Source organism: Euprymna scolopes, chromosome 7, assembly GCF_053919585.1.
Source record: "Euprymna scolopes isolate OS-2025 chromosome 7, ASM5391958v1, whole genome shotgun sequence".
NCBI classification, from domain to species: domain Eukaryota; kingdom Metazoa; phylum Mollusca; class Cephalopoda; order Sepiida; family Sepiolidae; genus Euprymna; species Euprymna scolopes.
In genome coordinates, this window is record NC_136488.1 from 50,070,324 (window position 1) to 50,095,518 (window position 25,195).

General features: G+C 36.5%; 2 protein-coding genes and 1 long non-coding RNA gene across 6 annotated transcripts in view; 2 read left to right on the forward strand and 1 right to left on the reverse strand.

Moving 5' to 3' along the window:
* LOC145279732 (uncharacterized) overlaps nucleotides 1–14,292 on the reverse strand; it is a 64,175-nt gene extending 49,883 nt beyond the window's left edge. For 2 of the 4 annotated variants that reach the window (XR_013868440.1, XR_013868439.1), the window contains exon 1: nucleotides 13,982–14,286. The gene's annotated coding sequence lies outside the window, so the exon portion shown is untranslated. Of the gene's footprint in view, nucleotides 1–13,981 lie in introns of all 4 variants that reach the window. The other 2 variants (XM_080131027.1, XM_080131028.1) reach the window with 2 other exon arrangements.
* On the forward strand, nucleotides 10,530–13,995 carry LOC145279735 (uncharacterized). The gene is made up of 2 exons (XR_013868441.1): nucleotides 10,530–10,728; nucleotides 13,764–13,995. It is a non-coding gene; the product is annotated as an uncharacterized LOC145279735 (long non-coding RNA).
* Nucleotides 14,293–14,535: 243 nt separating the features above from the next.
* The window catches only part of LOC145279730 (endoplasmic reticulum metallopeptidase 1-like), a 148,246-nt gene continuing 137,586 nt past the window's right edge, over nucleotides 14,536–25,195 (forward strand). Inside the window, exon 1 of the mRNA XM_080131024.1 lies at nucleotides 14,536–16,336. Coding sequence (XP_079987150.1) covers nucleotides 15,724–16,336 — 613 coding nt within the window. The 5' untranslated portion in view covers nucleotides 14,536–15,723. The remainder of the gene's footprint in view (nucleotides 16,337–25,195) is intronic.

Below are 25,195 nucleotides of genomic sequence, written 5' to 3' on the forward strand. Positions count from 1 at the left end.
TACCCCCTCCACTAATCAATTTAAAAATTAGTTATAATTCATTTCCCTTAATTAGACTTCTTCACTGACATCATTCCAAAAATAGAAAAAAGACTTAATCCTTTTTCTTATCATGGATAATGATCAGTTCAGAGGTGTAAAACAAAACAGGGTTCAAAAGAGAGTTGCCAACCTGATAGGTCCTGAACTGTCATCTAGGCTTCAGCCTCTGTCCCATCGACGAGATGTTGCATTCCTCTGCCTGTTCTACAAATATTTTAATGCTAAATGCTCTGACGAACTGCAAACACTTGTACCTCCTCGACGTAACTACCCCCGACAAACCCGATAAGCTAGTAAGTCTCATCCCTTTACAGTAGAGATCCCTAGGTGTAAGAAAGCCTTTTACTCCAATAGTTTCTTCCTCAGAACTGCAGGTCTTTGGAACTCCCTTCGGGATTCTGCTTTCCCAACTGTACTGATATGCAGAAGTTCAAGTGTAATGTGAACAAACATCTTTCTACTCATCTCCCTTCATAATGCCCCTGCAAATAAAGTCCCTGATAGTAGCCTCCTGCTTCAAAGTGGCACTGTGTCTTGTTTGGGGTGAAAATTTAATAAAAAATAAATAAATAAAAGCATGAATTGAGCACCATGCATTTCCTCAATTCCTCAAGAAACATGAACCTTTTACAATGGCTAGACAAATGTGTGAGACGATAACCATTGAACATTTTGAGCATTTGATACCAAATATTCAAATTATACTTTGAAGTATCAAAAGAAAAAAAAAGCCAGTGTTAAATAAACATTTTTCTTATACTTTGCTGATGAAAAGACAACCAAAATATACAATACGTTGTCATTCACAGAAATGGAAATAGATAGCTACAGTGCTTTGTTTTACAAGTTCTGAATAAAAAAAAAAAAAAGACAACCCACGAATGATACAAATAATGCAATTATTACCATGTGAACAGAATACGTCCTGCTAAGAAACAGACATGCAAGAATTGTGGAGAAGCTATGAAGATGAAGAGAACTAATATGATGACCATTGTTAAAAGGATGCATATGCAACTAGCTCTGATGACGTGTTGAATGACAAACTTGATATTAGATCAGAAGGGTTAACAATACTGTTGAAACTTGACACAACGATGTCAACATTCTACCAATGTCATGTTATAAAAGGTAAAACTGGAGATCTGACAAAATACGTCTCACATCATACTGGTGATAGAGTAGCAATTATGGTAAAGGCAAACGTTATATGAACTATGCTTCATCATAATGCCAGTTTGGTGATTTCACATAAACTACTAGGGCAGCAAGCATTTTACCCTCAGTAGACGCCATAACAGAATTCAATGTGTATTGTAAGAGCAGCTAGGATTTCGGAAAACAACTTGGCACAGATTATTCACAGCTGCAAGGATAAAAACATTTGAAGTCACTGGTTGCCTGGTTAGATGCTTCTTGGTTTTCACCAAAGCTCCAATTAGCTGGGGTGTGGTTCTAATAGAGTTTTAACTTGATAGTCGTCAGCGTTAAGAGTGAGAGCAGAGACAGCATGGACACCGATATTGATGACCAAACCTTTTAAATCGATACAAGCCAGATGGAGAAAAATTGATTACCAGGCGAGGTGTGTTGCACTATCACAATCCCGAAGAGTGAAGGTGATTTCATAAAGACGAGAGTAAACCATTTTCACCTCTGTGGTAAAGGTGATATGAAATGTCATGTTGAGAGACCGATTTTATGACAGACTGTATCAGGAAGTCTGATTTCTAAGAAGCAGGCTATGTCGATGTTGTACTTAAAGAGGGAGTATATTGTGAGTGCTTGGGTTTCTTCCTGCAACAAGGAGCTGACATTATAATAGGCAAAAAAGAAATTAATAACCATTTTATGTTGTACCCGCTATCCAATGGCAGCACTTACTCTCAAACAACGTTCCTGCAGCAGAATTAACTTCCAACAAATCATTCTCACAAGATTTTAACACTAGTTATGATGCCCTTCACCATCAACTAAGAGAGCTCATCTACAGGGTGGAACAATAAAATTGTTGCCCTAGAAAAGACGACATGATTCCATTTCCATTTGATGAAAACCGGTTTTTCTGTTTTTGTTGCAGACCATTTACTAGTTGGCCTGTTGTGTACAAATCCCAAGAGCGATAGGAGCCTTCTATCAGGTCTAAAAATGACAATGTTCAATGAGTGAGATCAGAGTTGTGCTGCTGTACAATTCATGCTGTCTACCGATCCAAGTTATGACAACAGGACCATTGCCAGCACCATCAAAATGCATCGCTGGATTGCCATGAATAACAGGGACGTGCCCAGGATGATGAAAACAAAGTTTTTGGCTACGATTATGATTTTTGGTGTGGTTTCAAGTGAGAGCCACATCATGCCACCTTGCATCTTTGAAGTCAGCTTGAAAGTCAACACCAAAGTGTACTTGGATATGCTGAAGACCCTTGACAGACCCTGGGTGTGGCAGCAGGACTTAGCACTGACCCACAAGTTCGAAGAGACCCAAGCTTGGCTTCAGAAGTAGTGCTATGACTTTGTACTCTTCTCTAACCTGACTAAACCTGCTGGACCAATTCGTTTGGTCATACGTCGAGAACATCACTAACATGACCTCCCACAACACCAAAGTCAGCCTGATTGCCGGCATCTGCCGAGCTCCTACAGATGCTGGTGGAAAAGGCATGCTCAATTGGGATCCATATAGAGGTGGTGAGTGAGGCTAAAGGCATCCACATTGAATAGATGTTAACTCTACTATATAATCAAGTTACTTGAATTGAATGTTTAATTTTGCGCATGTGCAAAAGTAACAGCAGGAGTAATGTTTTATTCAACTTACCCTTCCAAGGTTAACAGTTTTGTTTTTAATTTTGAACCCTTAGCTATTTTGCCGACTAAAAACAAAATTGAAAGTGTGCTACAGATGCAAATACTAAAACAAGGCTCTTTTCCTTCAACAATTACAAAGAACCTTTTCAACTGCTGATTGTCATGGATTTCTCGTCCATAAATGTTTATCTACCAAGTTGATCTTAAATATTGTATAATCAATCCATTATATTATCATTTTCAGTCCCCCACCCCTAATTTCTGGCTCCCATCTTATCTCGCAATTACTTATAACGTCACCAACTAACCTTCGGAAGAACCCCCCCCCCCCCATCCGATTTTGTTTTATATCATAAGTTGCTTAAAACGTGATTAGTTAAAGTTCAGAATAAAATCACGCTTTCTCTTAACGGTTAATTTAAAAAAAAAAAATCTTCTGAACGCTATTAAAAGTTAAATTCTTCACTAGTTTGGAGACGGAATGCGTTGTTGTGATAAGTGATTTTCTCTATTAATTCGCACTTTTTATTTTAAGATTCAAATATTAATAACTACATTTTATTTCAGTATTTAATTTATGTATTTCTGTTGTATTAAATGCTAGCTTTAATTTTTTTTTTTTTTTTTTTTTTTTCTCGTCCATAAATGTTTATCTACCAAGTTGATCTTAAATATTGTATAATCAATCCATTATATTATCATTTTCAGTCCCCCACCCCTAATTTCTGGCTCCCATCTTATCTCGCAATTACTTATAACGTCACCAACTAACCTTCGGAAGAAACCCCCCCCCCCCATCCGATTTTGTTTTATATCATAAGTTGCTTAAAACGTGATTAGTTAAAGTTCAGAATAAAATCACGCTTTCTCTTAACGGTTAATTTAAAAAAAAAAAATCTTCTGAACGCTATTAAAAGTTAAATTCTTCACTAGTTTGGAGACGGAATGCGTTGTTGTGATAAGTGATTTTCTCTATTAATTCGCACTTTTTATTTTAAGATTCAAATATTAATAACTACATTTTATTTCAGTATTTAATTTATGTATTTCTGTTGTATTAAATGCTAGCTTTAATTTTTTTTTTTTTTTTTTTTTTTTTTTTTTTCTCGTCCATAAATGTTTATCTACCAAGTTGATCTTAAATATTGTATAATCAATCCATTATATTATCATTTTCAGTCCCCCACCCCTAATTTCTGGCTCCCATCTTATCTCGCAATTACTTATAACGTCACCAACTAACCTTCGGAAGAAACCCCCCCCCCATCCGATTTTGTTTTATATCATAAGTTGCTTAAAACGTGATTAGTTAAAGTTCAGAATAAAATCACGCTTTCTCTTAACGGTTAATTTAAAAAAAAAAAATCTTCTGAACGCTATTAAAAGTTAAATTCTTCACTAGTTTGGAGACGGAATGCGTTGTTGTGATAAGTGATTTTCTCTATTAATTCGCACTTTTTATTTTAAGATTCAAATATTAATAACTACATTTTATTTCAGTATTTAATTTATGTATTTCTGTTGTATTAAATGCTAGCTTTAATTTTTTTTTTTTTTTCTCGTCCATAAATGTTTATCTACCAAGTTGATCTTAAATATTGTATAATCAATCCATTATATTATCATTTTCAGTCCCCCACCCCTAATTTCTGGCTCCCATCTTATCTCGCAATTACTTATAACGTCACCAACTAACCTTCGGAAGAAACCCCCCCCCCCATCCGATTTTGTTTTATATCATAAGTTGCTTAAAACGTGATTAGTTAAAGTTCAGAATAAAATCACGCTTTCTCTTAACGGTTAATTTAAAAAAAAAAAATCTTCTGAACGCTATTAAAAGTTAAATTCTTCACTAGTTTGGAGACGGAATGCGTTGTTGTGATAAGTGATTTTCTCTATTAATTCGCACTTTTTATTTTAAGATTCAAATATTAATAACTACATTTTATTTCAGTATTTAATTTATGTATTTCTGTTGTATTAAATGCTAGCTTTAATTTTTTTTTTTTTTTTTTTTTTTTTTTTTTTTTTTTTTTTTTTTTCTCGTCCATAAATGTTTATTTATCTACCGAGTTGATTGCAAAAATAGATTACCTAATTGTACTCATTTTTAGTTCGTGGGAGGGGAATCTATCACCATACTTTCCCTTAAACAGGTCCGTTGGACTTTTATTAAGTACAATACTTAATAGTTATTTTTTTTATTTTTTATTTTTTTTTTTTAATGGAGAGTAGAAAACGCATTGTGGATGCGTTATCGGCAGCTCCTGTTACTCTCGCTTCTTCTTATTTGTCCCTCAGTCCTCATTTTTAAATGAGTGATTTTTCTGACAAAGGGAGAAGAAAAAGCTGTTTTCTAGGTTGGCAGTATTTTTGCGCGAACAGTTGGCAGAGTTGGTGGAAATTTTCTGTTTCTATGTCTATCCTTGTAGCCATGTCACTAGTAAGGGTGCTGGAGGTAAACGTTTTGTCTGGGCTGACGTTATCCGCCTGATAGTCAGGGACCCGAACCTTGGATTAACCACTAAGGAGGCTTTCCTATCAGCAGGTGCAAAGTACTGGGGCTGCTGTATTGCCATTTGGTGAATGGAATCTGGACCATGCAGTAGCTTCTGGTGGGGCCTCTCGATGCCATACTAGTGGGTAATTGTTACGGCTTTACCTTATCATGTGGTACAAAAAAAAAAAAAAAAAAATTCTTCGTTTCTTTTTCTCTCTTAGTTTCCCCTCTCTGTCCTGCTCTAAGTAAATCTGTCGACCTAGTCCACAAATTCCAAAATTTCATCATGACAAGTTTCAAGAAAAAATACACGATTAAACCCGGTTCTCCAACTTCCAACGTAGACCCCTACTACCATGTCTCCTTCTCCAACATCAGGGGTCTACGTTCTAACCTTCCAGAGGTTGAAACCCAATTACAGGAGACTAAACCAGACCTTTTATTTTTAAGTGAAACTGGCATTGGACAGGCTATTTCCCTTGATGAGTTTGCAATTACAGGATACTCTAACTTAACTTCTAAATCTGACCCCCAAGATCGCCATGGGCATGGAATATGTGCCTATATTAAAGATAGCTTTCCATGTGGGAGGGACATCTCCAGGGAAGATCCTAACTTACCTTATATGTGCTTCCGGGTTGCTTTAGCTCACACTACTGCATTTATATTTACTCTCTATCGCCCCCACAACAGCGGAGTTACTATCTTTCAAAGCATATCTGAGAAAATTGACCAAGTCCTTTCTACTTATCCTTCAGCTAACATTCACGTATGTGGAGACTTCAATGTTCACAACGTCGAATGGTTGACCCACTCAAACAAGACCGATGATGAGGGGAGGTTCTGTCATGATTTCTCCATTGCCTATGACCTCACTCAGATTGTTCAGGAACCTACCCGTGTGCCCGATAATGACGGCCAGTATGCGAGCCTACTAGACCTTTTTCTCACAACTTGCCCTGAACTATGTTCAGTTTCTGTTCTGTCGCCTCTTGGATCTTCCGACCACTCTGTTGTATCAATTAAGATAAAAATGAAATGTAATAAGTCCCCAGACGTACCTCTTCATCGTACAGTATATCGATACACTAAGGCTGACTGGGATAGCTTCCGTACATTTATATCTGATCTACCTCTGCATTCCATGTTTAAAAAGGATGTGTCCTCTATAGTATTAGACCTAACTGAATGGTTAATTGTAGGTATTGACCATTTCATACCCTCTAAAAAATTTCAGCAAAAACCTAACAGCCAGCCATGGTTCTCTCCAGAATGTGCTGCTGCCATTGCGCACAGAAATCACTTTTTCCACTGCTTCAAACGTAATAGATGTATGGAAACTAAAGCCGTTTTCAGGACTGCCAGCAACCATTGTAAGAAAGTAATAAGGAACGCAAGAGAGTTGTATGCTCAATCTGTTAAGTCCAAAGTAGCTGAGCAGCGGCTTGGTTCCCACCAGTTTTGGCAAATAGCAAACAGAATCCTGAACAGAAGAGTGTGCTCCATCCCAACTATTATCAATGGATCTGAGGTAATCTCGTCAGCATCAGACAAAGCCAAACTCTTTGTCAAGAACTTTGCAGCTAATTCTACCCTTTGCGACCAAGACAGCCAACCCCCAATATTTCCTCTTGTATCAGAAAACACGCTATGTGATATACGTATATCTGTACGTGATGTTGCCAAGCTAATCAAAAACCTTGATTCCAGTAAAGCAACTGGCCCTGATGGTATTCCAATTATAGTACTCAAAAAACTTCAACCTGAACTAGCGCCCATACTTACAAAACTGTTTAAACGTTGTCTTAAGGAGAATAGTTTCCCATCTCCCTGGAAAATCTCATCAGTATGCCCTGTATTTAAGAATTCAGGTGATCGCTCATCCCCCTCTCAGTACAGGCCAATAAGTCTCCTGTGCGTCATGAGTAAGTTGCTAGAATCTGTATTAAATACAGAAGTAATCAAACATCTCAACAAAAATAACCTTCTTAGTGACACTCAATATGGTTTCCGTTCTGCTAGATCTACAGCAGATGTCCTTACAGTTATATCGCATAGGATTAGCAAATCTCTCGACGGTGGCAATCTTTCTAGGGCAATTGCTCTTGACATATCTAAAGCCTTTGATAGGGTATGGCATAAAGGTTTACTTCATAAGATCGCTAGCTATGGTATAGCTGGAAAAGTCTTCTCAATTATTAAATCATTTCTTTCTGATAGATTCATAAGAGTAGTAGTTGAGGGGCAAAAATCAGAAGCTCACAATATTAATGCCGGTGTCCCTCAGGGATCCATCCTGGGCCCAACTCTTTTCCTGATCTACATTAATGATCTTCCAAATCATATCCTTACATCATTTGTAGACATTTATGCTGACGACACTACCATTTATGGTACCACATCTAAGACAGTAAACGAGCAAGTTCTCTCCAATTCTCTCTCCTCTGATCTTGAGCACGTAGTACAATGGGGAAAGGAGTGGCTGGTTACTTTTAATGCATCTAAAACCAAGCTTCTCTCTTTACATCATCAACATTCTAATCCACATTTGTCATCAATTGAAATGAATGGCTCTCGTCTTCAGGAGGCCTCAAGTTTTGACAAGCTTCTGGGCTTGACCATTACTCCTGATCTTAAATGGAACACGTATATCAAATCTGTTGCCAAGGCCGCTGGAAAAATGGTGGGATCTTTCTATCGATCCAGTAGATATCTCACTGCTGATGCTATTCTCTATCTATATAAGAGCCAGGTACGTCCAAGGATGGAGTACTGTTGCCACATCTGGGCAGGAGCTGCTAGAAAGAACTTGTCCTGCCTTGATAGAGTTCAAAATAGACTTCGTAGCCTCGTAGGAGATGTCCTTTTCTCCTCCTTGCAACCTCTATCTCACAGAAGAGATGTTGCGAGTTTGTCTCTGATGTATCGTTATTTTCATGGAAAGTGTTCAACTGAGCTTCAATCTATGGTCCCCCCTCGCCAAACTTTCACAAGAAACACTCGTCTAGCTGTAAACACTATCAATAATTTCCCCCACTCTTTATCTGTGCCTAAACCTAAACGTAGATTCCATGAACAAAGCTTCTTTCTTAGAACTGCACGCCTGTGGAATTGTCTTCCGTTTTCCTGCTTTCCGGCTGACTACAATATGGTTTTGTTCAAGTCTAAAGTAAATAAGTTCTTGATGAGCCGTTCCATATAAGTTATTAAATTTACCAAATTTTCATTACTAATGATTACTATATTGACCAACTTCTACTGTACACTCTTTAACCCTTATCCTTGAGTGGCCTCTGGGCCTTGATAATGTGGTGATGCCTTTGTAAAAAAAAAAAAAAAAAAAAAAAAAAAAAAAAAAAATTTGCCAATTTAGTGTCAATATGCCTTGTTTGAGGTGGATATGAATAAGAATATAAAAAAAAACAAAACAAAAAAACACGTTAAAAAAGTTAAAAATTATTTAAGTAAAAAAAAAAAAAAATGAAAGAAAAAGTAAAAACAGACGAAACTGCTTGCGCATGCGTACTTCTACTGCAAGGAGCATCTTTATGCAAAACATGCATGTATGCCGGATCCACTTTCATGGTGTCTTATTAAAAAAAAAAATATGGGTTTGTATTACTGTACACATAGATTCGAAAAAGTTGTCAAAAAACAAATATAGAACAAATAAATGTTATCAAAGGCAAGATAAGTTACTTTTCTACCTAACTGGATATAATTCACGTGTTTTTATTCAGTGTAACATGTTTATTCAGCTCGAAAAACATGCAATGTTTACCGATGTATTGGAAAATTCAAAATGGCAGCCGACTGTCTCTCGGAGAGGGTACGTTTGGGAAAAGGTATTATAAATAATAAACTAGACAAAATACTGTTAGAAAACAACCGAATACATGTCAACTTATGTCACGGTAACATATATTGAGCGAATTTCTAACAGTATTTTGTCTAGTTTATTATTTATAATACCTTTTCCCAAACGTACCCTCTCCGAGAGACAGTCGGCTGCCATTTTGAATTTTCCAATACATCGGTAAACATTGCATGTTTTTCGAGCTGAATAAACATGTTACACTGAATAAAAACACAAAAAATATATCCAATTAGGTAGAAAAGTAACTTATCTTGCCTTTGAAAACATTTATTTGTTCTATATTTGTTTTTTGACAACTTTTTCGAATCTATGTGTACAGTAATACAAACCCAAAAATATATATATTTTTCTATTATTTAAACTCTTCAGCTTTATAAAATGTTAAAATTTTACTTAACCTAAATTTATTTTGTTTAGTTTTCGTAACATGCAATGTGGGGTGGGGTGTACGAAAAGAAAAAAAAATCCCCCTCAATATATTTGACGAAAACTGCTTTTAATATATAAATTTAAAAATGAATAAGTATCGAAATTTTCGAAAAATCTGGCCATTAGTTGATTTTTTGCTTGATTTCTTAAACACTAGTATGTCTACATGTTCAAAAATGTCGACTACATAGGAATGTTGTGTTAAGGCGTCGATAATGTAAACACGATTTTAGTCTCGCATTTTTATTATTTTCGAATGTTAAAAAAAAATTATGGTGCTTCTGCACTTTTGTTACCGCGGTATTTAAAAAAAAATATTTTCAAGTTAAATTCAAGTTTTACGATATCTTTTATATCAAATTGTTAAGTGAAAGTAGAGAATAGTAAGAACCCCCCCCCTTTCCCATGTTAAGAATGGCTTTCTAAATAACGGTATTATTTCAGCGCGGTAACAAAAGTGCATAAGTACCAAAATGAAAATATTATTAGTTTATTTTAAGCTTCTTTTAAATGGTACAAAAGTTATATTAACTTATATTACCGTTACATTATTATATGTTGGGGGAGGGGTAATTCTGTGGTACAGTAGTACACATTAAAAGGTACAATTTAGTAAGAATTATTTTTTTAAAACTAATATATATATATATATATATATATATATATATATATATATATATATACAACAGATTCAATATAATCTCGATTTGTTTATATATAAAAAACAAAAACAAAAAAACGGCAATTATTTTTCCCCCACCTAGTTTTTATTTTAGCGTTTCCGTTTCACGTAGTCTAAATTGACCAAATATTTGTCCATTTTATTTACTTCCTTATACTGAGTTTTATTGCGACTCAAAACAAAACAGTGGTTGGTCGCGTTCAATGCTGCCAAGACTAAACTAGTTTCATTCAATAATTACAAGAAACCCTCTCTACCACCAATAGCAATGGCCAACGACCCTTTATCTGAGAGTCCATCTTTCAAACTCCTTGGCCTAACGTTCACAGGAAACATGAGTTGGAACAATTACATTGAAGGCATTGCCAGGGCCGCTGCAAGAAAGGTAGGCTCTCTCTACCGTGCTAGAAAACTACTAACACCCGAAAGTATCCTGTACCTCTATAAGGCCACCATTCGCCCATGTATGGAGTATTGCTGCCACATCTGGGCTGGTGCATCTGCTACTAGTCTCTCGCTCCTTGACAAGGTTCAAAAGAGAGTCGCAAATCTGATAGGCCCTGAACTGGCATCTAAGCTTCAGCCTCTGTCCCATCGACGAAATGTTGCATCCCTCTGCCTGTTCTACAAGTATTTTAGTGGTGAATGCTCTGATGAACTGCAATCACTTGTGCCCCCACGACGCGAGCACCCTCGACAAACCCGACAGGCTACTAGATCCCACCCCCACACTGTAGAGGCCCCTAGATGTAAAAGATCTTTTTACTCCAATAGTTTCTTCCCCAGAACCGCAAGACTCTGGAATTCCATTCCAGGTCCCTGCTTCCCCAACAGTACTGACGTGCAGAAGTTCAAGTGTAACGTGAACCGACACCTTGCTGCCCAAATCCCTACATAGTACCCCAGTAGTTGTTGCCCCTGATAGTAGCCCCCTACACCAAAGTGGCAATTTGCCTTGTTTGGGGTGAAAATGTAATAAAAAAAAAAAAAAAAAAAAAAAGGGTTTCTGCCAAATAACGTCGGGTCTCCTTGCTAATAATGACAAGGAACAAGTACAAAAAAGATTGTACTTTTACCGATCAAAGAACCATATAAAATGAAACTAATTTCGTGAAACGGAAACCGAAATATTCGCATTTAATTTTTATCGGACATTTTAGACAACAAAACGAAAAAGTGGCCCAAAACAAATGTTACTAAAAGGCAAGATAAGTTATTCTTCTACCTAGCTGGATAAGTTTTGTCGTTTTTTAACTGATTTAAAAGTGCGTGTTTTAAGTGTGCTGAGCGCTTCTTCAGTTAAAACGAAAACAAACATGACGCTATGATGCTGGTGCTCTCGGCTCTCCTGACTGGAGTTTCAGGAATTCGTCAAAAACTCGAAAAAAAAAAAAAATAAACGCTTCTTCAGTGAAGTGAAGCGCAGCAGCTCAGCACAATTTGCGTTTCACACTTTAAAAAAATCGGTTAAAACACCAAAAAACTTATCCAAGTAGAGTAACTTATCTTGTCTTTGGTAACATTTATTATTTGGTGATTGTTAACAGTCGACAGATCCATTTTTTAAACGTCGTTTTAAGCAAAAACAGCAGTTACTTGTCATGTCGAAAATAATAATATATCCCAAAATGACGAAACTTCATCGAGTAGAAAATTATTTGGTATTTTTTACGACCTGCCCCAACATAGTATAAACACCATCAACCACCCCATGTTAAGAACGGCTTTCGAGGTTGGGGTGTTTATTCCGAAAGCGGTTCTTAACATGGGGAGGTTGGGGCGTTTATAATACGCTGGGACACGTCGTAAAAATTTACCAATTGTTTATAGTGAAAAGTAATTGGGGGAGGGGGGATTGCATTTTCTCTTTATGCAAATCCCTTGAAGATTGCGAATACAGAAAACCTACTTATCTTCCTTTTCGACACTTGTATGGCGCACTTTTTTTCAAGACCATGGCATAGCAATGAACTTTTTTTCTTTAACAGTTCTCTCGAATAATTTTCCTAATTGTTGGATATATTACTATTTTCGACATGACAAGTAAGTACTGTTGTTTTTGCTTAAACCCCATATTAAAAAAATCGATCTGTCGACTAACATACACCTTTATTTGTTACATGTTTGTTTCTTCACTACTTTTTCGTAACTCGATCTATTGTAAAACACTTTTTTAAATCTATATATTTATATTGTTGCATTGATTTTTAAGTGCTTTTCTTTTTTTTAGAAATTGTTTCTAGCGTTATTTATTTGTTGTCACATTTTGTTCACTAAAATTGTTGCATTTCATGTAAACAGCTGGATTCTTGGTGTTTCTCCAAAACAGTGACGAGGGTGACTAGACACCCTATCCCCAATTTTGGAGTGGCCTTGTGCCTAATTGTTTTTGTTTATTACCGTTTTGTTTGCAACTTTTCAGATTAAATAAAAATATATAACTCAAACTTAATTCTTAACCCAAGTTTTGTTTAGTTCGGCAAAAATCGGTTTAGTTCAAGTTCTGTAGAAGCACACTTTTTGTTTGGGATATCGCCAGGATTTTTTCCCTTTCAGTCGCAAAATCAACAGAGTCTAGACCATTCTTATAACGACCCCTTTTCCCTGTTGATTGTGCTTCTCCTCGAGGGTGGGGGCACTGACTTTTTAATTCCAATTTTTCGACTTTTGTTTCACATTTTTCAGTGTAGGAGAAAAATAAATACCGTCAAGAAATGGTTCACCTTTCAATAGTCAGAAACAACTTTTCGTTTTTTTTTTTTGGAGGTGGGGGGGGAATACAGCGTAGATATTTGGCACTGGATGTTTGCATGAAATGCAACATAGGCTTGTTTTAGAATCCACAGATACGAAAAAAAAAAAGAAATAAATGTTATCAAAGGCAAGATAAATTACTTTTCTACTTAATTGGATAGTAGTTAGTGTTTGTATTTGATGTAAAATGTTTAGTTGGTTCGAAAAACACGTAGTATTGAACGCTATGTGCTAAGAAGAAAAAAAAAAACGGCCACGAAGTTCCCTCACATCTTTGATGTTTTGACAAGGAATTAAAAATAAAGAAATAAAACAAAATGGTGATAGAAACCCCACCCAATAAATGTCACGGTTTGGGTGGGTTTCTAAGTGATTGTGAAGACTTCAAAGATGTCAAGAGACATTGTGGCCATTTTTTTTTTTCTTGTTCTCCGGTAGCGTTCAACATTACTTGTTTTTCGAACCGAATAAACATTTTACATTAAATAAAAACACTAAAACTTATTCAGTTAGATAGAAAAATAACTTATCTTACCTTTGAAAATATTTGTTATATATTTGTTTTTTGACAACTTTTTCGTATCTCTGTGGATTGTAAAATAAACCCCAAAATTTAAATGCAATGTCAATAAATCTACCTATTTGTTTGCTTTTTTTCTGTTTCAGGAATACAGGTTTCATTTTGTATGGTCCCCTTTCGGCTGTTGTGCAAGTCGTTATCGTATTTACTCAATCGATATGGACAGTCATGAGGGCTGATCTATATAAGCACCAAGATGCAAAGATTTACAGAATTTGTTTTCCAAAATTATAAATTTCGGTACAAAATAAAGTTAGTTAAAAAAGCAAAAAAAATGAAACATGAAGAAATAAATAAAACGAACCCGAGAGAAACGGACGGTTGTTGAAATGAGCCTTTTTTTGTCTTCGTTTTCTTCACAAACAATAAAAAAGACACGTTTCAACCATCGGCATGCGTGTCTAAAATGTCTAGATTAAGTCAATTGATTTCGACGATTCAGCAGCAATTTTTTTGTTCTGTCTTTTTGCTTACGTGCAATATCATTAAGAAAAATTAACGACTTTCTACAAGTCAAGAAAAAGAAACTTAAAAGAGATTGCCGACATCTTTCTCATGAAACAAAATCTCGGAAAGTCGCGCGAGACATTCATAGATAAAATCAGCAGGAGCATTAACGTCATCAGCATCATCATAATCATCAAATAAGATTAAAGTTCCTCATCACAAACAACACACAGTATTCCGAAAACATAATAAAATAAATCATAAAAACACATTGTTCCAGATTTTATTTACACCCGTATTGTCGAAAATTACTACTTTTAGAGTTTAAAAAATGATCACATTAAAAGTTTATTTTTTCCGCATTGTTCTAAGCGACCTTTTGAGAGATTGTAGAAATTATTTCAATTTTTTCTTTTTTTCTTAATTGGTTTAAATTTAGTTTATGTAATTAAAACATTTTGTCCAGAATTATTTTTTCCCTGAGTAAGTAAATCGATAAATAATAAGAAAACATAAATTACATTGTAAGTAATTATGTAGACCGTAAGCGGCGCTGATCAACCAATCATTATCAGCATCAAAAGTGAAAGCGGAACAATTCACGATGATGATGATAATAATCATCAGAATGGCGTGAAACCTATTTAAAAACAAAACGATCATCATCATAAACAACAGTCGACAATGTGTTATTGTCACTATCACAGGATGAAGAAGCATCGTCAAATTCCAAATGCTATATAGATCAGTATTACATCAATACAGCATCAACATCAGCAGGAGTTAAAAATAAGAGAACAGTAAAGTAGTGTTTTCTTTTCTCTTTTCTTTTCTTCTCCTTCTTTTTTTTTTTAAAGTTGGTCACACGAGCATTTTTGTCTACAAACAGGGATAAGCATCACTACTGAAAGCAGGTTAAAAACTAAAACTGAAGTAAAAAACATACACACACAACAATAACAATTGCCCCCATACCGCAGCAAGGTTAGACACAAGGTCAGTTTACAGTGGGGGATCATAGCCCCCCCCCCCAAAAAAAAGGGGTCACCCTGGACGGTTGTAAAATTTGCCGTGATCGGCCCTATCGGCATTTCCCGGTGGGGGCGCCTCAGGCGACCAGCGTTAAACCAATACTCGCTTTTCAAAGGGGGAGGTAATGCCTGGGGAAAGTGATCCCTCCCTAAGACCGAAAACTAGACATTTTGATAAAAGCCCGATGAGTTCGTGCCAGGGAAATCCTGTCTACTATTGTGCTGCTCTCCTTATTAATAGTTAAGAGAATTATTGTTTGTGGGAGTCGAGCCATCCTTACCCATTAATAATAATAATATTAAGAAAAGACGGAACAAACAATTCAATCCAGCCAGTAAAACAATAACAAACAACAACAACAAGAGAGAAAGAAAAAAGAAACTTCCGAAAAACGATTTCGCCGTCGCTCAGTTCGCAAACATCGGACCGGACGAAAGAAGAGGAGAGAGATCGCACAAAAGAAAGAAAAAATACCATCTTTTTTTTTCTCTAGTCTGCAAGAAGAGTTGTCAATAAGACTATTTCATTTTCAAAATAATATATTTTCATTTATAAAAAAAGTCGAAGATGGACTTTAATGTTCGCCAACGCCGTCAATTACCCGATGACGGTAATAATGGTTTTATGTCATCGTCTCTTTCTTCATCCCGACAACAAAAGGATTCTTCTTCTTCATCATTATTATCTTCCTCGCTACGATCACCCTCCAAAAGACTCTCCGGTTTAATAACGTGGCCAGTTTTATTCGTATTTCATTTGGTTCTTTTTCTGTTTATTAGCAGCAGACGGTCAACGTTTCCACTTCCCAAAGCGACCAGCCCGAATAACCAATATAATGATGCCTTTGAAGAAGAAACCGCCCGAAAACATCTCGATGCCCTGGTCAGTTTCGGACAGCGGACCGTGGGCAGTTATGCCAACGAGAAACTTGCCAAAGATTACATTTTGAACGAATTATACCAAATCCAAAAGAATGTTGTTTCCACTGCCCACACATTACAAGTGGATACACAGAATGTCAGTGGTCAGTTTTCTATGAGACTTAAAAGTGATTTTCTTTCAGTTTACCGGAATCTGAAGAATTTGGTGGCCAAACTTGACCCTGTGTCCAAATTTGAGGATGCTACGGAAAATAGTGTCTTAGTCAATTGTCATTACGACAGTGTTGTTGAGAGTCCAGGTAAGTGACCGGTCCTTCATTTAATTAAAAAAAAAACTTCTTAGTAGATTTGTAAATTACCCTTCCTAAAAAATTAAATTTTACTTTTCATAGGTGATTACGTGTGAACACCCTTTCTAAATCGTTTTCTTTTGTTCACATCAGTTTCTTAATGTTCTGTTATGTAACAGTCGTAATTCTATCTCTCTGTGTGTGCACGCGCGCGTGTGTGTGTGCGCGTGTGGTTTAGAGTCGAAAACTACATAAGATACAGCTTCAAACGTTACACCATTCGGATTTGGTGTGATCCCGATTAGGTTATGATAAAAAAAAATACTATAATTTTCATTCCTTTGGGGTCATCAGGAATCAAATTAGTGCTATTAGTATTTATCTCTCTCTCTCACGGTGAAAAATGTGACACAAGGGTCGAAAAGTAAGATCGGAGAGTCAACGTCCCTGGGAAGGACACTCTGACCTGAAATGCCTGAACAATTCCGTCGGCATTCCCCGGCAGGGGCGCCTCAGGTGATTAGCAATAAACAAACTAAATCTTTTCTCATATAGAGAAGGCAAAGCCTGGGAAGGTGAACCTCCTAGAACTACGCAGGCATAGCATCATATTGCAATCAACAGACAAAGGGCCATTGCAAAAATGATTATGTTGATATTGATGCCGAGGGAACAAGTTGTAATTCTGTGTGTGTTCGGCTAAAAGTACACCAGATACAGGTAGATATTTCGAATCGATTATGGCAAAAAATTCTAATATACATTCCGTTGTGGGCCACTTAGTGCAGAGAATGGGGTGGGGGGTAAGAAATTACATTTTTCATTCTCACTGGTTGTTGCTTGAAAAATGACACTTAAACTAGTCGATAAGTTTTTTCTTTCTTTCAATTATATTGAACTAGTTGTGTGTGAGAGAGGTTTTTTAAACCATGACCCCCAGCAATGTCTTGTAACCCTGTTAATCATAATCAATCCTATTTTGTCAGAATAAAATCAAAGCATACCAATTAGCAGTGACTGGATGATAAACACTGAGTTGAATTGGGAGTGACAGCTTTCGGAGAAAAGGAACAACAATCACGTATACTAATTGAACAATTTTACTCAGGCAAAAAATAAAGAATAATATACAAACAGTAAAAGATAAATATACAAAATGACACTTTGCAAATGCATGCATTAACATTAACTTATCCCATGGAAAGAGTGTTCTGGTAAAAAGTGTACACGATTAACCCCCTCCCCCTCTTCCTTAACAATTGTTGGCCCTCTCAGTCATAGGAAGATTGGTTTATTTTGCTATAGCTTTCTGAGAGTTGTGTCAAAATGCAATCAGCCATTAACAGACGTTAATAATAGTGAAGATGGGAAAAGAAGTAAAGGCTCTTAGTATTAGAATTTATATGGACTGGCCCATATGGCCTTCATTGATTGGGTTTTACCTTTTGACTAATCCACACATCATTTAAAAAGACTATGAATATCTTATAAATTATAATACACTCTACTCTCTCCCACTCCCCTGGCGATTAAATAAAGGATTCAGTTAAAAATTCTTTACAGGTTCCTGAATTCGACTACACTGTTCCCAAGTTTGAAAAGATGCAGATGAAGAAGGTTGATGGTGACATCGGCTGGAACGTTGAGAACATAACAACCAAGATGAGATTTGAAAAATTGTGCAAGTTTCATTTTTAAGAAGACAAGAATCTTAGAACACTAATAAGAACAATGCTGATAACTTTTTTATGCATTTAATTGCATTCTTAAATCATTTGTAGTCATTTATGCTGAAGACACTACCATCTTTGGCAACACTTCAAAGGCTGTAAATGAACAAGAGCTCTCTGATTCTCTCTACTCTGATCTTGGACACGTGGTGCAATAGGGAAACAGGTGGCTGGCTACTTTTAATGCATCTAAAACCAAGCTTCTATCTTCTCATCATCAACGCTCTGACCCCTGTCTGGCATCAGTTAAAATGATTGGTTCTTGTCTTGGAGAAGACTCCATGTTTTGATATGCTTCTAGGTTTGACCTTTACTCCTGATCTGAAATGGAATATGTACATCAAGTCTATTGCCAAGGTTGCTACAAAAATGGTTGGATCATTCTATCGTTTCAGTAAATATCTCACTGCGGATACAATTCTCTACCTGTATCAGGAGCCAAGTACATCCATCTGCCAAGTGGTTTTGTCACACAGGAACCAATCAGCCTTTGAGGTGTATTAATTTTAATTGAACCTTTGAAGAACTATTTCCAGATTTGTTTTAGGATTTAGGCAGCATTAACAGAGAGCTTCATATCACTAATGAAGAAAAACATCCTTTCTCCTACCTCCACTCATGGGATAATCGAGCAAGGCTATCTTTCACTGGATGAGATACAACTTAAACAAGTACGTTTGGTAGCCAAGCTTTATTACTGTAATTCCTTTTCTTCACTGTCTAAACTTTTGACAACCTACACCAAACGGTGTAGGTCACTCAAATAAATATATATCATTATTGTTTATGAAAGAGATTTGTTTTCCTTTTGTTTGACGACCCTTTTGTTATAAAATATTATAGAAGTTTGTCTTAGAGTTCATGCAAAGGCCAAGCCTCTATAAGTACACTAGCTGTGACTCATTGGTATTTGTTAGATATATTGTTAAAAAATATATAATGGTGTTTGTTGGCATACATTGATCATGTAGATGTAGATGTACCCAACAGTTACAGCTATTGTTGTTCACAGCTTTTCATAACTACCACTCATCCTTTATGACGGCTTGTTGCTTTTAGCAACTACAATTCAAACTTTATGACGTCACACTGATTTTGGCAATCAACATTCATGGCATCCATTTTCAAAAGTATCTGGCCTTTGGGCTATTTTCGAAATGAACTCTTTGACTAGTTTTCCCCACTCCACGAGCTTTTTTACCCGTAATTCATAAACTTTTTTCTAATGAAATTGAACTTTATTTTCTCACACATGCACATACACACACAAAAAAAAAAAATGCATACACAAACATACCGACAAGTTTTGTATATATGTTTTGATTCTTAACGCTGGGGATTTATTAGTTAGATTAAGTTCCATAGAGTGAATGAGGTATTGTGGTAAATGTTGCCAGTCAAGAGTAAGACTCCAAAGTCTACATTTAACTTTAGACACAAAGACCCTGAACCTCCCCAATTTCTTATAGGGCCTTGTGCCTAATTTTGTTGTTTGTGATTTTTGTTTTTCAATTGTCATAATTGTAATTTCATTTTTTACCGACAATAAAATATATAAATAAGATCACAGTGTAGTATCTGTTTTGATGCTACACTTTGCCTTTTCTGTCCTCGGTCAAAAGAGGAGAAATTCTTCATGACTGAGAATATTTATTTTTGTTCCTATCCAGAGTGTCCCGTTTTGGGGAGCTGGATTTAAAAAAAAATTAAAAACTGACCTTGTGTCTAACTTTGCCCTCGTGGGGAGCTAGTAAACACTTAAGTTAATTAGTCCTTAGTCAATGAAGGAGAAACTCAGTTCTTCTGCAGTTTAAATCCCATTTTTCTGTGAGTCTCGCTTGGCAATGACAAAAACCACCATATTATACTGAGTGAGCAAAAAAGAGACGCGAGCGAGCAGACTGCAAAAAATTGGAAGAAAAAAGATGAAAGGAAAGAGGGTTTTTTTTTTTTTACATAGGCATCACCACTTATCAAGGCCAAGAGGCCACTCAAGGATAAGGGTTAAAGAGTGTACAGTAGAAATTGGACAACATAGTAATCATTAGTAATGAAAATTTGGTAAATTTGATAACTTATATGGAACGGCTCATCAAGAACTTATTTACGTTAGACTTGAACACAACCATATTGTAGTCAGCCCGAAAGCAGGAAAACAGAAGACAATTTCATAGGCGTGCAGTTCTAAGAAAGAAGCTTTGTTCATGGAATCTACGTTTAGGTTTAGGCACAGATAAAGAATGGGGGGAATTATTGATAGTGTTTTCAGCTAGACGAGTGTTTCTTGTGAAAGTTTGGCGAGGGGAAACCATAGATTGAAGCTCAGTCGAACACTTTCCATGAAAATAACGATACATCAGAGACAAACTCGCAACATCTCTTCTGTGAGATAGAGGTTGCAAGGAAGAGAAAAGGACAACTCCTATGAGGCTACGAAATCTATTTTGAACTCTATCAAGGCAGGACAAGTCCTTTCTAGCAGCTCCTGCCCAGATGTGGCAACAGTATTCCATCCTTGGTCGTACCTGGCTCTTATATAGATAGAGAATAGCATAAGCAGTGAGATATTTACCAGATCGATAGAAAGATCCCACCATTTTTCCAGCGGCCTTGGCAACAGATTAGATGTACGTGTTCCATTTAAGATCAGGAGTAATGGTCAAGCCCAGAAGCTTGTCAAAACTTGAGGCCTCCTGAAGACGAGAGCCATTCATTTCAATTGATGCCAGATGTGGATCAGAATGTTGATGATGTAAAGAGAGAAGCTTGGTTTTAGATGCATTAAAAGTAACCAGCCACTCCTTTCCCCATTGTACTACGTGCTCAAGATCAGAGGAGAGAGAATTGGAGAGAACTTGGTCGTTTACTGTCTTAGATGTGCTACCATAAATGGTAGTGTCGTCAGCATAAATGTCTACAAATGATGTAAGAATGTGATTTGGAAGATCATTAATGTAGATCAGGAAAAGAGTTGGGCCCAGGATGGACCCCTGAGGGGCACCGGCATTACTACTGTGAGCTTCTGATTTTTGCCCCTCAACTACTACTCTTATGAACCTATCAGAAAGAAATGATTTAATAATTGAGAAGACATTTCCAGCTATACCATAGCTGGAGATCTTGTGAAGTAAACCTTTATGCCATACCCTATCAAAGGCTTTAGATATGTCAAGAGCAATTGCCCTAGAAAGGTGGCCTCCGTCGAGAGATTTGCTAATCCTATGAGATATAACTGTAAGAACATCTGCTGTAGATCTAGCAGAACGGAAACCATATTGCGTATCAGTAAGAAGGTTATTTTTGTTGAGATGGTTGATTACTTCTATATTTAACACAGATTCCAGCAACTTACTCATGACGCACAGGAGACTTATTGGCCTGTACTGAGAGGGGGATGAACGATCACCTGAATTCTTAAATACAGGGCATACTGATGAAATTTTCCAGGGAGATGGGAAACTATTCTCCTTAAGACAACGTTTAAACAGTTTTGTAAGTATGGGCACTAGTTCAGGTTGAAGTTTTTTGAGTACTATGATTGGAATACTGTCAGGGCCAGTTTCTTTACTGGAATCTAGGTTTTGATTACCTTGGCAACATCACAAACAGATATACGTATATCACATAGCGTGTTTTCTGATACAGGAGGAAATATTGGGGGTTGGCGGCCTTGGTTGCAAAGGGTAGAATTAGCTGCAAAGTTCTTGACAAAGAGTTTGGCTTTGTCTGATGCTGACAAGATTACCTCAGGTCCATTGATAATAGTTGGGATGGAGCACACACTTCTGTTCAGGATTCTGTTTGCTATTTGCCAAAACTGGTGGGAACCAAGCCGCTGCTCAGCTACTTTGGACTTAACAGATTGAGCATACAACTCTCTTGCGTTCTTTATTACTTTTTACAATGGTTGCTGGCAGTCCTGAAAGCGGCTTTAGTTTCCATACATCTAGTACGTTGGAAGCAGTGGAAAAAGTGATTTCTGTGCGCAATGGCAGCAGCACATTCTGGAGAGAACCATGGCTTGCTGTTAGGTTTTTGCTGAAACTTTTTCGAGGGTATGAAACGGTCAATACCTACAATTAACCATTCCGTCAGGTCTAATACTATAGAGAACACATCGTTTTTAAACATGGAATGCAGAGGTAGATCAGATATAAATGTACGGAAGCTATCCCAGTCAGCCTTAGTGTATCGATATACTGTACGATGAAGAGGTACGTCTGGGGACATATTACATTTCATTTTTATCTTAATTGATGCAACAGAGTGGTCGGAAGATCCAAGAGGTGACAGAACAGAAACTGAACATAGTTCAGGGCAAGTTGTGAGAAAAAGGTCTAGTAGGCTCGCATACTGGCCGTCATTGTCGGGCACACGGGTGGGTTCCTGAACAATCTGAGCGAGGTCATAGGCAATGGAGAAATCATGACAGAACCTCCCCTCATCATCGGTCTTGTTTGAGTGGGTCAACCATTCGACGTTGTGAACATTGAAGTCTCCACATACGTGAATGTTAGCTGAAGGATAAGCAGATAGGACTTGGTCAATTTTCTCAGATATGCTTTGAAAGATAGTAACTCCGCTGTTGTGGGGGCGATAGAGAGTAAATATAAATGCAGTAGTGTGAGCTAAAGCAACCCGGAAGCACATATGGGTAAGTTAGGATCTTCCCTGGAGATGTCCCTACCACATGGAAAGCTATCTTTAATATAGGCACATATTCCATGCCCATGGCGATCTTGAGGGTCAGATTTAGAAGTTAAATTAGAGTATCCTTTAATTGCGGACTCTTCTAGGGAAATAGCCTGTCCAATGCCAGTTTCACTTAATAAAAGGTCTGGTTTAGTCTCCTGTAATTGGGTTTCAACCTCTGGAAGGTTAGAACGTAAACCCCTGATGTTGGAGAAGGAGACATGGTAGCAGGGGTCTACGTTGGAAGTTGTAGAACCGGGTTTAATCGTGTATTTTTTCTTGAAACTTGTCATAATGAAATTTTGGAATTTGTGGACTAGGTCGTCAGATTTACTTAGAGCAGGACAGAGAGGGGAAACTAAGAAAAAGAAACGAAGAATTTCAAACGAAAAGTTTCAAAGAAAAAGAAAAGAAAGGGCAGCGTATCATTGTGTTGTGGTTCAAGCAACAAATTTTTAATCTTGTGACAAGGAAGGAAAATGTACAATTCCAGGCTGGAATTTATTTGTAAGTCTCCGGAAATGGTTCTCACCTATTGTCAGGAAAACCGGCTGCTGGCAACGGAGATGAGGTGCACAAGATGTCGTCGAAAGTGTATCTTAAAACAACGAAACGTAATCGATGGTTTCTAGAGATCCCATCTAAAAAAAAAACTATTTCCAGGAAAAAAATTCTTTGCAGAAAAATGCAGAGAAAAACACAAAAATTGCTGTAGTCGGCTGCTCTAGACTTTTCTTTGGATATAAAAAAAATTATTAAAAAATACCAAAAAAGTATACCTTTTTCATTGAAAAACAAAAGTTTAATTGTTGAAAACGCCTCTCCATGGGATTAATGGACTATCTCATGAGATCACTTCCGTTGGTGATGTCACTTCCAGTATCAAGTACCGCTGCCTGACAGTCTGAGATCGGTACGCGACGAAGCAGGTCATGTGCAAACGCCCACAGTTGAGGAATGGATATACTCAACTCACTTTGCCTGTAAATATGTGAATACATGTTTCGTTCCTAAAAATCTTGTGTTCCTTTTGTTTATTACCATTTAATCCCATAACATTAATGAAAAATATATATATCCTCCCTCAAATTTTTCTACTGTGTTCCTTAAAACGAAACAAATACTTTTTCATTAATGCAAAGAAAAAATAACTTTCCATACACAGACAAAACAAAAAATATATTTGTTTACAAATTCAAAGAAACGACGCTTTTATTACCAAAATAAAAACCACAGAATAAAACAGTTGCCATTAAAATTTTTTTAAAAATAAAACAGTAAAATTTATGAAAATGTTAAGGTAGGTTGTTTTATTTATTTATTTTTGTTCATTTTTTTTCACTCGGTATACTACTCCAGCGGTTTTCGTCATCCGCGAGGTGTTGAAGAGCAAGACTCATGGAAAAATAGGATTTAAACTGTAAAGGTTTATTTTGGTAATAAAAGTTTTGTTTCTTTGAATTTGTAAACAAATATATTTTTTGTTTTGTCTGTGTATGGAAAGTTATTTTTTCTTTGAATTAATGAAAAAGTATTTGTTTCATTTTAAGGAACACAGTACTGGAAAGCCTTCTATACTAAGGCAATTTTTATTTTTTGCCCCTTTTTGAGGAGCTGGTTTTCTTCCACATTAAAATCGACCTTGTGTCACATTTTGCTTTCATGGGGAAGCAAATAAATACCGATACATATATTTCTTTTGATAATTTCATGGTGACATCTGAAAAGGACCTGTTTTTGTTGTTTTTAATGACTAGCCTTAGCATAACCTCAACATTGAAGCTCAATCCTGTGTTGCATATCCAACCCTTGTGGAAAGATTAGTAGATGGTGACAGGAAAGAAAGGCAGGATACAGATTTTTTTTTTTTATAACTTGTGAAAAAGCAGAGATTTTCATACCAAATAGATGATAAGTCCTTGACAATCAGTGCAACAAATTCTTGTCCATTTAAGATTATTTTTTCTGTTGGGTTGAGATCTTATTCTGTGCTTCCGAGGCTTTACCTTCTCTCTTTGAAAAGGGACTAGTTTATTGTTAATCATCTGAAATGCCCCTACAAGAGAATACCGATAGGATATGCTCAGACATTTTCTGTAAGCTAAAGTGCTCTGTCTCTTGGGCACTTTTTATTTCCACCTTCTGACTTTGTGTTACATCTCCTTGTGAAGGGAGAAAGATCAATATAAACCCTATTTTCCTTCAGCCACAAGACTAACCAAGTTGGTTAAGACAAAAAAAAATGACGAAAAGAAAGTTTCCCCCTCCTCCTCCTCCTCGATTTAATGGTCCTGTATCTAATTATATGTATTTACAAAAAGTATGACAAGCAAGCTTGATTCACAGACGTTTAATGTAGTATGTATTTAAAAAAAAAAATTATGTATTAAAAGTCAACTTGCGGATGAGTGTTAAAGAGTTTGTCAGGTGGTCAGTGAGAATTAGT